The sequence below is a fragment of the Caloenas nicobarica genome, chromosome 3, assembly GCF_036013445.1.
Source record: "Caloenas nicobarica isolate bCalNic1 chromosome 3, bCalNic1.hap1, whole genome shotgun sequence".
NCBI classification, from domain to species: domain Eukaryota; kingdom Metazoa; phylum Chordata; class Aves; order Columbiformes; family Columbidae; genus Caloenas; species Caloenas nicobarica.
The window spans coordinates 47230013-47244763 of NC_088247.1; the positions used below are offsets into that span (position 1 = coordinate 47230013).

Sequence of the window (14751 nt, forward strand, 5' to 3'; positions counted from 1 at the left end):
GGCTGTAACCTATTTAGGGGCAGGACCTCTTTATGTTTTTTTGTTTGTTTGAATAGTTCCTAGAAGAGCGGAACCCTGTCCCAGAATAAGCACTCTGGTGCCTGCTAGGAAACCAAACACATAATTAAAACACTTCATTTGTTTTAAGATGATGTGATGCAACCACAATTTTCCCATATATTCTGTATCATGTAATTTACCTGTAACTTCAACATTGTTTTAGATTTTGTTTACCTCAATGTGTTTTATTTGTTCTCAGCATTTTTAGTCAGTCTCATGCTTTTTGAAGAAACCTATCTTGTTACAAGGTATTCAGCACAAAATTCATTATGCTAATTAGTTCATACATGTATATGCCATCATGCCTCCTCAAGTGTTTTCATATATTCCTTCAAAATTATTTCATGCTTTGTGGATACCACACATATAAATCTTCATTAATAGCTTTATAATTGTAGAACATGTACTGTATTAATGCCAGTTTTTTAAGTAGTCTGTTGGTATAAAACTCCTGAAATATATAGGAAGCTGATCATCAGGATTTTAAAGCATTTCAAGCCTGAGGTTAGTTGGCATCAGATTATAATTTGAAGTTGTTTTGGTTTGGTTTGGTTTTTTTAAGTGTGTAAATTTGTACATTTGTAGCAAAATATTGATTTTCAGGAGGAAAAAGGAATTGAAGCAGTAAGTAGGTGTAGTTGAAGTGTTTTTTACTATTCAGACTAATTTTTGTTTTGTTTCGCTAGCTCTTTTTTATAGCTGAGCATCTTTATTGAATATGTTTTTGGTTTGGGAGTTTGTTTTGTGACTTTTCTCTCCCCACTGTCTCCTAGGCACTTTCAAGAAATGGACAAAGTAAAATCAATCCCCGACCTGGCAAGGTAAGATCAATTTTATTATCTTTATTGTTCCTCTGTATGTTTAAAGCATAGCAAGGTGAAATTATATGTTTGGGTTTTGGTTTTGTTTGTTTGGTTTTTTTAACACAGCTGGTGATATACTGTGAATCAGACTATCAGAAAGATGGTATTGAAGTTTTCCATGATGTTCTGGATTGCAGTTCATGGGTTCTGTCACCAACAATTTTAGTTAAAGTCATCAGAGGATGGTAAGAGATGAATTTTTACTCTTTAACACTGGTCTATCCAAAAATCTTTTTGAAAAAGAACCAGCATGTAATTCACAGTAAGTCTGCCTTGCAAGTGGTCATGTAACGTAGATGTGAGCAAGAAATGTGGCATTTTACCTCTGCAATAAGAAGTTTTGGATCAGGAAACTTATTTTGCTGACTAATTGAGTGTTACCATATGGAGGGATGCAACATTTCACCAGGTGGGATGAAATGGCAGATTCTTTCCACCTGTGCTGCTGTTTGACTGCTCTCCCCTTTATGGGTTTTTGCATAGTATTTGGATTGGGCTTAAAGCTGGCAAAGGATTTGAAAGCCAGGTCTGACATGGGTTTGGATACAGAAGATTCATTCCGTGTCCAAAGGTATGAAGTGATGCTGTAGAGATAATTGAATGTTTTCTCTGATAAGTCCAGGGGGAATTTTTCTCTAAAAACTAGATTGCCTACGAGTAATTCAAAACAAGTTAATCTCCTACGTTCTTCATCGCATTAACAGAACAGTCATTACTGGTGTGGATAGGTGTCAAGTTAAGTTGTGGCCAGACTATAATGCAGTCAAATAGCAGGTTCTCAAAAGTAATGATCTGATAGTACACTGCAGAAACATGGGCTAGCGGCAGTAGGAGGTGCTGGGAAGCACACTGATTGCTGTTTGGCTTCAGAAAATTGGAATGAAAATCTTCTGGTCTGCGTGAACCAGGTGTCTTCTCCAGCATGGACTAGGGGACTGGATTTTGTTTGTTTGTTATTTTTTGTTTTGTTTTGGTTTGTTTTTTCCCACTTTAACTGAGAGCACCAAGGTGGGGGGTTGTATTTGCAGATGGATATATTTTTTTATAGAGTTATATATTCAAGCCTACCATGAAAAGTTAAGTTGTGCTTGTCTTCTGAGCAGTCTTATCATCCTTTGACACATCTACACCAGTCCCTGTGGAACTCCAGGCTGCTGTTCACAGGATCCAAGTAGCTTGTCTTTTTATTCAATGATGCAGCAGTCTGCAGTGTCAACATTTTCTAACCTGCAAATTGGTTCTGATTAGTATCTTATGCAAGAGTCTGGTGTTCATAGACAGAGTAGTCTTGCTGCCCCAAGTCATCAATTTAAAAAGGTGGAGGAGTTTTTGATGAAGTTACAAAGTCAGCAGTAGGCATGTTTAGTTTTTATCATGGCTTTTAAAAGTATCACAGAGAACAGAAATGGCTTGCGTCAACGACGTTGGGCAGATAAGCTATACTGAGGTGGTGGGAAGGGTCTGGAAATAATACTTCTTGTGAAAGGATTTGTTGAATGAGAGCGTGATTTTTGCAGATCGCATTTGATAAAGCAGCATTAAAAATGAGATTGTTTTTATTATTATTATTTTAAGCTGGATACTCTATGAGAAACCAAATTTTGAAGGCCCGTCTATTCCCTTGGAAGAAGGAGAGCTGGAACTCCCAGATATTTGGGGTGCAGGTACTTCTGAAGAGCAAAATGAATGCAAATCTCTAAAGCCTGCAGTGATTGGTTCAATGAGACATGTTGTTAAGGCAAGTAATATAAGTAAAGAAAATTTTATATAGATCTTAATGTTTGGTGATGTTTTATACTGATACGAAGAGTGATTGGTGTATTAGGACATAAATGTAATGTGAGTTGTAAATGTAGGAAACAATCTTCCACATTGAATTTCTTGTTTAATCAGAAATGTGGGGGGGTTTTGCACAGTGGGGATTATGGTAACATCCACTGGAAGGCCAGGGCAAGAAAAAAAAGTGTTTTTCTTTAGAATAGCCTCCAAAATTATATGTACAGCTTATGCTTTTTAGCCTGGTCAATGTCTCCTGAAAAACATCCCTGAAAACCATCAGTAGTTCCACACTCCTATTTTCAAAAGCATGTGTGTGGGGTTTTTTTCTTTTTTTAAATATAAACTGAATTTATACTCCACATGAACTTTAATTTCAAACACCAAACCTTGTTTGATACTCAAAAAATAGCCCTGTATGCACAGACTTACCAGGGAGTTTCACACATGGTGAAACAGCCCTCCGACACGCACTTTTAACCTGCTATTAAGTAGTCACCCTTGCAGGCTGCCTAAACAAGCGTGAGCTATAAAGTTGTTTGACTAGTAAAGGAAAAAAGAAGAATATACATTGCTTGAAACTACAGTTCTTGTTTAAATTGCAGTTCTCTTCAAGAATGGCTTGCTTGGTGTTATATTAGGATTTCATTTGCTAGAGGGAATGTTAACTGATGAAAGAAGATGCATTCCTAGATGGCAGAAAATAAGCAACATAAATGTTGGTTAGAGATGGACCAACTGTCTTGGTCCAAACAGATACAGGCAGACTGGCCTAGTTATACTTCTATTGTAAGTGTCTAATAGCAGTAGTAATTGACAACAGGGGAAATAATTTAAAATAAACAGGTGTTTCAAGACTGATTTAGTTATCCACATTAGTTACAGAACTTGCAGCACAGATTAAGTGATTATGGCAATCTTCGTTTTTCAGGATTACAGGGTTTGCCGAATTGATTTGTATACAGAACCTGAAGGGTTAGGAATCGTGACTTCCTTTTTTGACGACACTGAAGAAATCGGGGTGTTTGGCACCACTCAGAAGACTTGTTCTATCAAAGTACACTGGGGCACGTAAGTGCATAGTTCTGCATGACTGTGTACTGCTATGAAAGGAATTTGTTTTAAGCCATTTTTTATACCTATCAGACTTGCAAGCAGGGTATATTTATTCTAGTCCTGTATTTTGGTAGCATTTGTTGACAGTAGCATTAGTACGTCATTGTAATGCTTCACCCTTGGAGAGTTTGACCTCTTAAAATGTTTTGTGTTGGAGCCAGTTTTTCTTTTGCTGGCATGTAGTAAAGACAGAGTAACCCTTCTACGTTTGTAGCAAAAGAATGAGTTTACCTCTCCTGCTCTTTCTCATTCAGACAGACTTATCCTAAAGGAGAGTCGGGGCATGAACGGTTGTGATACAACCACATTTCCTACTTGCTTTCCTCTAAACTTGAAATTACTGTATTAAAAGAAGAAATTTTTCGAGCCCTTGTGTTACAAAATAAGACTTAGTGCCATGTGTGGACACTGGAAATCGTTCTTATATTTCACAGCGCACTTTAATCTGTGTTTTTATGGTGATGTTTAAGGCATGTATGTTCTGTCAGCTGAAAATACCTAGCTTTATGAGTTTTGAGTGTAATATATGTCATGAACTAAGCAAGCTTTTATGAGAAGGGAGACCCCTTAGGAACAATCCAGACACTGTACCAATGGTAGTTTGGGTAATTTAGTAAGCAAATTTGTAAACTGGTACTGAAAATATGCTGGTAAAGGTATGCAGAAGAGGGGAGGCAGCTTTCAGAAAAAGTGAGAGAGTGGAATTGCTTTCAGTGGTGTTGGGTCCTGCAGGATGTTCTACAGGGTGTACAGACTTGGTTGCTACCTGTTGGCCATGTCATGTTTGGGCACTGACAGCATTTGCCTTGCTGCAAATAGCGTATTTAACGATCAAAAACTAAAGATAAGTATCACATACCGCTGCAAAGATGTATTCCAGTACACCGCATGATGGATAGGGCATTTTAGTTGCTAGGTAAAGGGTATTTTATCTGATTAAATCTTCGGGGAAAAAATGAAGCACTTGTGTATATAGGAAAACTTTGAAGTGTCCAAGTAGTAAGTTCTCTGAACTGCAAGCTTAGTCCAAGTAATGGAATCAGAAATGTAGTCTGGAGGTTGATTATTAATTGACTTAATCTACCTCTCCACTTTTTTTCTGTCCCTCGCTTAAAAGCATTCTGCGAATAGCGAAATGACAAATTTTTTGGAAAGGAAGCAGGGCCTGTGCACATCCTGCACAACTGGTCATTATTTTGCATCAGTGTGAGAGCTTTTTTTTTTTTTTTGCACTAAATCTGAGTAAACTCTTACAGTCTTAATTTCTCTCTGTTGCATTTGAATCTCTTGAGAGAAGACAGACTAATATTTGTACCAGGAAGCAAAATAGACATTTTGAAAATAGTCTTTCTCGGGCACCAGTTCGTTAGTCAATTGTAGAAAGAAGTCTCTTCTGCCAGTTGCTTGCATGAGAAATTCAGTAAATTGCTGCTGCTTTTTTGCATGTTGCAGGGTTTTTTCTTTCCTTTAGTTTACAGGCAAGGCACAGTTGACTGTGTTGGCAGTTGAGGGAGGCTCTGACTCTGAGTCACCTTGCCACGTGGGTGTGGTTGTATCTTCTTAAAAGTTTTCCAGTGTTGGTGCCTAATTGTTCTTTACTAAAAGCTGCCAACAGTAATGAGTCAATGCACCTTCACCTTCTGATTGTACTGTCTCCTTGGTGTCCAATGTGTTTAAATTCTTGCAGTGGAGTTGAGGGCTTACTGAGCGGTTCTGCTATAGGGCGCACAATATATCACACATTTGGCTATAGACAATGCTAAAACTAAAGCTCCTTCTTTGTTTCTTGGAACTGTATGTCTGCAATGCCACGATGCCAACTTGTGCCAGTTTACATCAGCTCGGAATCTGCCTTTTAAGCATTGTAGAGTGATTGATTATTTTAACATCTTTCTGATATCACCAGATTTATACATTATGATCATTACACAATGAAAGGGTTGGCTGCAGTAAGTGTTCCTGTTTAGTATGTGGTTTATACTGCTCCATGCTGCGCTTCTGAGAGATCAGTAGATTTAACCGTAAGAAATATATTGCCATCGTCTATGCAGAGATCAGCAGTATGCCTCTTCGTTTCCAGTAAGTGGTTACTGGTTAAGATTTTCTTGAAAAAGCTTTGAAAAATTACTGTTGCTGTTGCAGTCAGGAGTTTTGAAAATTATGTCTTTCGAAGCAGACTTAGCGGGTACAAACCATGAGGAAGTAGATTTCTAAGGAGTCATCAGATTTTTCTACATTTTAATAAATAATACAAGTTCAGAAATCTCTGTTGAAGAGTTTTTGCAGCAAATCCAAGTCCAGGTCCATGGTTCTGCATACTTTAAAACTATTCAAAAATAATATGCAGTAACTAACCTTAAGTCTTGCAACTTCAGTCTAAAATTTGTGTTGCCCCAGATCAGACAGGGTCAAATTCTTTACTGTCGGTTCATTGTACTGATTTTTTTTTTTTTAAGCCCGTTCCAATGAAACACATGCATTGGTGGTGGTTCTTGCAACGACACGGAAGTTTGCCAATATGTCAGCTTGTAGTTGACAATTTTAATGGTAAAGTCAAAGAAACAGAGTTTTATTGAGAGTACAATGATGTGTTTTCTAAAGTAAGCACATTGTCTTGTTCTTTACTGTTCAGAAATATTCTGGGGTTTTTATCTTTTGCTTTCCTCTCCCTCTTGCTTTAGATGGCTAATTTATGAAGAACCTGGTTTCCAAGGAGTCCCTTTAATGTTGGAGCCTGGTGAATATCCTAATTTAGCATTCTGGGAGAAGAAGGAAGCCTACATCAGGTCTATGAGGCCCTTGAAAATGGTAAAATACTATGATTGCAGGTTACGTGACCTGCATTTCTATGTTAGAAATAATGTAAGTCTTTATAAATGAACATTTTTAGCCTATAAAATTATTGAACTTTTAACATTTGATTGCATCTATTTCTGCCTTTAATCTTCTTATGCTCACTCGTGTTCTTCAAGCAAAGATTCAACTTAATTCTGTGTTTTTATGAAGAGTTGATGACTTAAAGTTGTCTGTGAATGGTCCAAGTAAGAATAGACAACTTATTTTTTCTCCCAATTTTTTTTCTTCACAGGGTGGCCGCAAAGTTGAATTCGGTCGAGAGCCAAAGGTAGAAGTCATTATTTATGTGATTGTCCAAATGTATTTTATAACTCATGAGCTACACAAGGGTAGATAAATAAATCTTGATCACGTACTGACTACTGATGGTTTAGTGGCTGGTCCTGCTGTATGTGACTACACCATGAAGCTGCAATTCCGCTCACATTCATGCATCCATCACATATATATTAACAGCCATCTGGATAATGCAGATGAGTAATGAACATTCAAGCCCTCACGTTGCATCTCTAAGGGAAAGAGAGATCCCACTAATTATTTTTGTCATCTTGCCTTCTCTCTGTATGTGCCCATGCGAAAGAAACTGTTGGCAGAATTTATCATGCTCTCTGCAACTTTTACTTCATTTGTGTTACAGATAATCATTTATGAGAAGCCTTTGTTTGAAGGGAGACATGTGGAAATAGAATCAGAAATCTTTATGCTCGATGACAAGGAATCCGAAGAAAATACAAGACTTCCACTTAAATCAGTGGGATCCATGAAAGTACTGGGAGGAGTGTAAGTGTGGGAAAACACCAGCAATATTTCCCCTTCAAAAGAAGTAGTAACCCCGTAGATTGGAAATTGCATTTGACAAATACAGTACGCATTTATTTTCTCTCTTCCTTGTTTTGGGTTTAGACATATGCCTGGGTTAAATATGCAAGTACTCCCAGCAAAAAAAACAAGTTTCACAAATCTCTATCTGTTCTATAACCATGCAGAGTGGCAGTTGTCCATTTTCACACGCAGACTCTTGTTGTTCTTGTTTAGTTGGGTTGCTTACGAGAAGCCTGGGTTTGAAGGCCATCAGTACTTGCTGGAAGAAGGAGCGTATCGGGACTGGACAGACTGGGGTGGCTATGATGAAGAGTTGCAGTCACTGCGACCGATTATTGGCGTAAGTTCCAAGAATATGTAGTAGGCATCTCCTGAGTGCACTGAGACATCACGTTGCATTTTCCTTATGATGCTTCTCTTTGTTTTAACAGGACTTCACAAGCTCCCATATGATAATGTACAGTGAAAAAGACTTTGGATCAAAGGGTTCCAGTATTAATGTATTGGGAATTATTTCCAATTTGAAGGACACTGGATATGGGCTGAGGACACAGTCTATAAATGTGCTAAGTGGCGTGTAAGTGATATTTTTAACAGCTGTTTAATTTTAAATGTGCTATTATTTTAGAATTTTATAGTATTTGTAGATGTTTTTCGGCACTCTGACTTCTAATATCTGTGTGGAGTCTTCAGATAAAATTTTATGCCCTTGACCATGGAATGTGAAAAGTATGAAAAAAGCTCATTGTTTTTGTGAATGTGTGCAGTAAGTTGGTTTTCTTCTCACGGCAAGATCGGACGGTCCCAGGAAATGCTATCTGACTGATACACAAAGTATGAAAGCGTATGAGATGACATTTCGTCACAGAGGCAGAAGTAGTTCGCTCTCACGGCTGGTGGTTTTTTTTTTTTTTTTTTAAGCATTTCAACAGCAAAACTGTTATGGAACTAATTTCCAGTTTTGAAACTAATTTCCAGGCTTTTTATGTTTGACCAGAGGCAAATACCTTGCTCTTGTTCAGTTTTATGTAAAATGAGGATAACTCTTCCCATGCTTATTAATACATTCTGATATTAAGGAGACTTTAACTGTTCTGAAAAGTAACACTGCTTTTGCAGTGAATCCTATAGGTCAGGAGTGTCAAACTCATTTTCACCGGGGGCCTCATCAGCCTCGCACTTACCTTCAGAGGGCCAAATGTAATTTTAGGACTGTATAAATGTTAGCTACTTCTACATTTATGCAGTCCTAAAATTACATTTGGCCCTTTGAAGGCAACCGCGAGGCTGGTTTGACACCCCTGCTGTAGGTTAACAGTGTTTTAGTACCATGGCAATGTTATTTATTGGCTTTTTGTTTGTTGTTTTGGGGTTTTTTTTGTTGTTTTTTTAACACAGTGGTTCCCAGAACTTTGCACTGGCATGGCCATTAACAACTCTTAGTCTCTGTGCCACGTGTGTTGTCACATGCATGTGACAAGTTGACAGAATTTGCTGTTTGATTTGTTCGGTACGTCAGTTGCAGATTGAGTTTCACTGTATTGCAGACTGTATTGAAGGATTTTGGAAATACAAACAAGTATTAGCGATCATGTCTCCAAGCATACAAAGTTACTTAAAGTAGTAGAACCAAAAGAAGATGAGACTTGCAGTCTCTCTCCCTGCCTGGAATGCAGGTGACTTGCTGAAATCTCTGCCTTACCCAGCCACACCCTGCATCTTTCTGAGTGTTATCTGTGCGCTACCTCTGCAAGTTTTGTCTGGATAAAGATTGCAGAATCGAGCTCAGGGCATTCCAGAGGAATGCTTTTGATTATGAATATGGTGCGACAGTGTGGTGTTTTGTGTTTTTTTTCTGCCCGGTGACCTTTGAAGCCACTGTGCCCTTTTGTCTTCCGTATCTTACAGAAGAGAGATTAATGGGAGTCACCTCTGGAGGTTGGGAAACAACTTGTGGGATACCTATCATGCCCTTTGTGCAGTTGTTCTAGTAAATGTCTGTTGCAGCTGAGATAGGAATCATGCTTGAGTTTGAGTATTGTAGTAATTAAGAGTGAGTGTAATATTGTGGTAAAGGCAGCTAGAAGTCATTACAAACACAACTCTTGTCCCACAGACTCTGCCACTGCTCCTGTAATCTCGCCTTGTGGTCTCCTAAAGGTGTTATTTGTAGCAACAAGCTTTTTAAAAATTTAGGTGCATTGTTCATAACAGGTGATGAGCACTCAACTCTTTAACAGTCTTGTGTGACCCTTTTGTTTCCAAAAAGTTTGTAAGTGTTTGGGGTTTTGGTGGTGTTCTTACTAAATGCTAATGTGTCAGAAAGGTTGAATGATTCACATTAAGTCATGCTTGGTAATAAAATGCTTTATTTTAAGGGTTAAGTTACTGTTCAGGTAGAAAAATTTTATATCTTTCCTTCCAAGAAATCAGTCATAAAGCTATGAATAATCCATTGAGCAATTTCCCGAGCTGTTTAGACTTTAATGTAGATGATGTCATAGTGAACTGTGACAGATTCAGTAAAAGCTTGTCATAATATTTTGAAGTAACTTTCCCAGTATCATGCTGAAAGTACTTCATTAAAAAGAAAAAAAAGTTAGAAGCCCTGAACCTGTCATAGCAATTTTTTAACTACAGGTATCTGGGGTAAGCAGTTACAGCAGTAACAGATAACAAATTATCTGTATTTCCCACATAATTACTTTGATTGCTCTGTAATTTAAAGGGTATATCAAAGAAAAGAAACCCTGACACTGCAATGCACAAATATTACTGAGCAAGTTTCAAGGTAAACTGCATCTCTAAACTGTATGCTGAGGACAGCCCAGCTCTGCATTTGCAGAGTGAATATTTCATTTTGGGGTAATTGAGCGCTAGCTGCATTAAAATGTTCACCTATTGCGTTTCTGAAGAATGTTTCCAAGCAATATTTTAACATCCATTGTAAAGACATCCTGAAAAAAATATCCTAAGGTGGTAAGGACTGACTTATTTAAAAATGAAAACGTTTTGCTCATGAGCATTCTTCAGAGATTGTCCAAGCATAAAATCCAGGATATTTTATTATTCTGCCATTGGGGCAGGAGAAAGCAATCCAGACTGCCTGAAAATAGGAGAGACCTGCCTTCTTTTAAGTGGGGTTTGATCTTCCCTTCCAAATTGGCAGAATTTTAAGTGAATGAAAATGAAAGTATTTACTAGCAACAGGTAACACCCTTTACAAGTTTAAGCAAGTACTAAAGTTGACTGTTGTACAATTTTGATTTCCTCTCTGCTTAAAAACTCTTCAAGTTTATATTTAATAGTGATCAAAATCACAGGAATTGCATGTTTGAAATGTGCCTTTTCTTTATCCATAAACACACCAAACGTTTGCCAAAACTACTGAAAAAGCCCCTGTCTTTTTGTTTATCCTTTTTGAAGTCACTGGAATAACTTTTCCAGTAGTTGTTTTTTTGGTTTTTAATATAGGCATTCATTTTATTGTGGTCCTATAATCAGGTCTGGTTTTCCCCTAATTTTCAAGTAATTAATTGACAGCACAAATTTGGCTGCTTCTACATATGGATAGTAGTATTAAGGAAATAATTAGATGACGAGTAGTTCATATACAGGAGCCAGAATGTAGTAAATTTAATATAGATGCACTTGGGAAGGTAACATGGGTGAAACTAAAGAGACATGAGGTACAAGAACAAACCTCCCCTGGCAGCTGAGAAGGGCAAGAGCCCTTGGGTACCCCGTGGGAGAACATTTCGAACGAAGTGTCCACTTCCCTCCATCTCTGAACTGAACTGATGTTCAAAGAAACCTTTCAAAGAGTCACGAAGTCAAAGTTTGCAGGTACCTGGGTACAAGGAATCACAACCACAAAGGGATATGATAAAGAATCTGTTTTTCTTTCTTTCTTATAAGCAGAATTTTATTACCTCACCCTCTCTGTTAATCATGCTACAAATCTGCAAGTGCCAGTTCACTCCCTGGCCCTTCATGGTCTATTTGATTGGCATATGTAGACCAATTTAAACCTATTGTCTCCATGTAGTATTTAAGCTTGAAAGATTGTGGATTCTATTTCAGACCTGAAGGAGTGCTGCTGTGCCTGAAAGCTTACTTTCTACAACTATGGCTTTTAGTTTAATGAAGGTGTTGCCATTTCTTTGGTAGCTGAGAGAGAAGGTCCTTCCAGGACTCGGGTAATCTGTCCTGTTCTAAGATGAGTCTGAGCAATGCAAAAAGGGAAGTTACCCCTTGCAGCTGATGTTTGAAAGAGCATGCATGATGAGAAATGGCCAATGTTTTAAAAGGTGAACTTAGGTAAGATGAATCTGTGGGCAAAGCTGACTTTTGTCAGGTTATCTGTCTCTGGATTCTTTTCTTGGCTGTTTCTTCCAGACCCTGCTTGGAGCCGCACTTCTTAGACACCAAATATAAAAACGATGCTTTTCTCTGCATCTCTGGTTCCAGGGGCATGGATTGTGCAGAGAGTGAAGGTCTCCAGCACCTCCCTGCCAGCAACCTGGGCTGAGGTGTTGCTCAGCCTAACAAAGGCGATTTTTAGGGCTGGGGGTTACAAAACCTGTTGTGTTAGGAGAACTCACTCCCTGTGGGGCAGGGTTGTTATTGCCACGCTGCAGAGCATTGCTCCAGTTTTTGTGGTGCCTGGCAGCTGGGATATGACTCTCTTGCTGAGATACAGAGGCAACGTATTGCTCTCCAGGCCTTTCTGTTAGTGAGAACTGGGGTTGAGGCAGAGCTTCTTCCTAGGGATAGTCTTGAGGTCTGACAGGTTTAGCTGGTACTGAATTCATCTGCCTGTCCTTGATGTTGTTATTACTACTCTCAGCAGCTTGCACGGGCTGCTGAATGAAGTGGAAAAACACAAGTATTTCACCAATAAGCTCTGACTCTAGAAACTCTCTAACTGCATGGGCTGACTTGCATGGGAGAGTGATACTTACTTATTTAAATCCCATTGGCTTCAACATGAACGTATGCTTAGAGTGAGATACATTGATTACTTCTATATTCAGGCTTCTTTTTAGATGGGGAAAATGAAGTAACTGGTATTGAGAGATTCTTAAGAAGCATCTGGCATGTTTTATTGTTCACTGAATATAAGAAACACTTGTTTGCTTAGATGTCAATCAAGTTAAACTGTCATGTATTGTAGTTGTACCCTGGCAATTGCGCATTGAAAAAAACTAATGAATGTCTGCTGAAGAAATTGGTGAAGGAAACCTCATTTTCACAGCCTTTGGTGTATGTGGCGTACAGGTATAGGCACACCTGAGACATTTAAACTGTCTGTTCAATTTATTGTACATACCGATGTCTCTTTGATGAATTACAATGAGGTGATTTTGAAATGTGCTTTGATGTATGCCTTAAATAATTAGTGTGCAACAGGTTAGAATAATTGATTATATCTGAGGCAAACCAAGAGATGCAAATAGTGATAAGTGTGAATCACTGTATGAGTGTTTGCCATGGACAAATAATACAAAGTTCATACTCTCAGTACCTACGTGTTGATGCAGCTTTATTTCGGTTTGAAGTTATTCCTTGTATTTGCAGAGACTCGGGCGTTTGTTCTTGGAATAAAACTGCAGCTTAATAGAGTCTGGTTGTTTGACACACATATATCATTTTATGGTGAATTTAGATGGTGAGAGTTGGCCACCACTGCAAATTATAAGTTCCGTATAATTTTACTGCTTTATGATGTGAAATTTTTCGGTATTGTTGAAACTCTCTAAGAAGACTGCACTGAAAGTAGGTTTTGGCACAAGCTATTATAGCATGCACTCATGCAATGGATTGGCTAAAATCAAAAGCTGGTTGACTATGAGTAGAAGATTTTCTTGTAAAACCAGGAACCAGCAAGAGGTCCTGATCTCCGCATAAATACAGTGAAGGAAACTCAGCTGTCACTGTGGCCAGTTCGAATATCAGCACTCAAAAAAAACTCCAAACAACAAAAAAGGATGAGTTTAAAAAAGAGCCAGAATGTAATTATTGGAAAATCTGGGAAGTCTGGCAATGAAAGGCGACAGAAGTTATGCAGGTTATGGCAAAAATAAAGGTAGTGTCTGTGGGAATGCTTTATCTGGGCTTTCAGTATGGAGCCAGCGTTAGAAGAATGCTGTAATAGAGGGTTTATTGACTATGCATAGCAAGACTAGGTGATAGGAGATACTTCAGACTACAAAAAAAGTGCTACTGGGGTAACAATGTTGGAGAGATGTGTGTAGTGATTTGGTTGCATTTCTAATACTTCAAGTGTGTATCTCAAAAGTTCAGTGTCTTTCAAAAAGGCATATTCTGACTGAGACTGGGCTTGATGCACAAATCTGAGTTTGTGGCCTGTGTCAGGCATGAGATCTGACTGAGTAGTCATAATAATGGCTTTGAGTTTAAATAGATTAAACTGGTCAAATTTGTGGTGGTTTTAACTCTTAACTTTCAAGGATGTTCTTCCCACTGATGCCTTGAGTCCTAGCAGGGAACAGCTTGCTTTCGTTAGCATATATGCCTGTTATTACAACTCAGCTTTCTGCTGTGGTGTGTGTTTGCTTAAACACAACTGAACTGTAGGTACAGGCAACATTAAAAATCAGTATTCCTGTCTTTACTGCCCAGATGGCTCTGAAGATCAGCTTTATCCAAAAAAATTGTATTCTGATATCTGTCCGTTTTTCTAGAGAACTTGATCTAGATAAAATAATAGAATTATGAAACATCTCGAAATATTCTTACTGGAGACAGCTTTTAGGATATCTAGCAGATGATGTATTTGAACTCGTGGTCTGCTTTCGCTAATTCACTCTGATTCATATTGACATAGTAGGGTGAATGGAGGTGAAATTTGCATGGGGTTTGGGGTACCAGATACACGGGTTTGCTTCGGGTTTTAATAGCATCACAGTTCAGCACTGGAGGGGAGAAAGTTTTTATTTGTTCTTACATTATGTAATGAATATAGGCTTCTGTATTTTGGAAAAGTAGTGTGACTTCTGCCCATCGCTCTCTTCTTCTGTCTCTATTAGATGGGTGGCTTATGAGAATCCTGAGTTTACAGGGGAGCAGTATATACTGGCTAAAGGGCTATATCCCAGCATTGAGGCATGGGGAGGAAAGAATTGCAAAATATCTTCAGTTCAACCCATCGTTATGGTAAGGAGTTCATTTTATACTTGTTTTGCAAGTTTCTTTGAAGTATTTGGAGTTACACTTTTTCTACTAAATTGAGTTT

The 14751-nt window shown here is 38.3% G+C and overlaps 1 protein-coding gene across 1 annotated transcript in view; it reads left to right on the forward strand.

Annotated features, from left to right (window-relative positions):
* The window catches only part of CRYBG1 (crystallin beta-gamma domain containing 1), a 43277-nt gene that overhangs the window by 10455 nt on the left and 18071 nt on the right, over nucleotides 1–14751 (forward strand). Inside the window, exons 4-13 of the mRNA XM_065631216.1 lie at nucleotides 834–881; nucleotides 990–1108; nucleotides 2499–2661; nucleotides 3631–3770; nucleotides 6497–6623; nucleotides 6904–6939; nucleotides 7309–7451; nucleotides 7707–7833; nucleotides 7925–8070; nucleotides 14546–14672. Of these exons, the coding sequence (XP_065487288.1) occupies nucleotides 834–881; nucleotides 990–1108; nucleotides 2499–2661; nucleotides 3631–3770; nucleotides 6497–6623; nucleotides 6904–6939; nucleotides 7309–7451; nucleotides 7707–7833; nucleotides 7925–8070; nucleotides 14546–14672 (1176 nt within the window). The remainder of the gene's footprint in view (nucleotides 1–833; nucleotides 882–989; nucleotides 1109–2498; nucleotides 2662–3630; nucleotides 3771–6496; nucleotides 6624–6903; nucleotides 6940–7308; nucleotides 7452–7706; nucleotides 7834–7924; nucleotides 8071–14545; nucleotides 14673–14751) is intronic.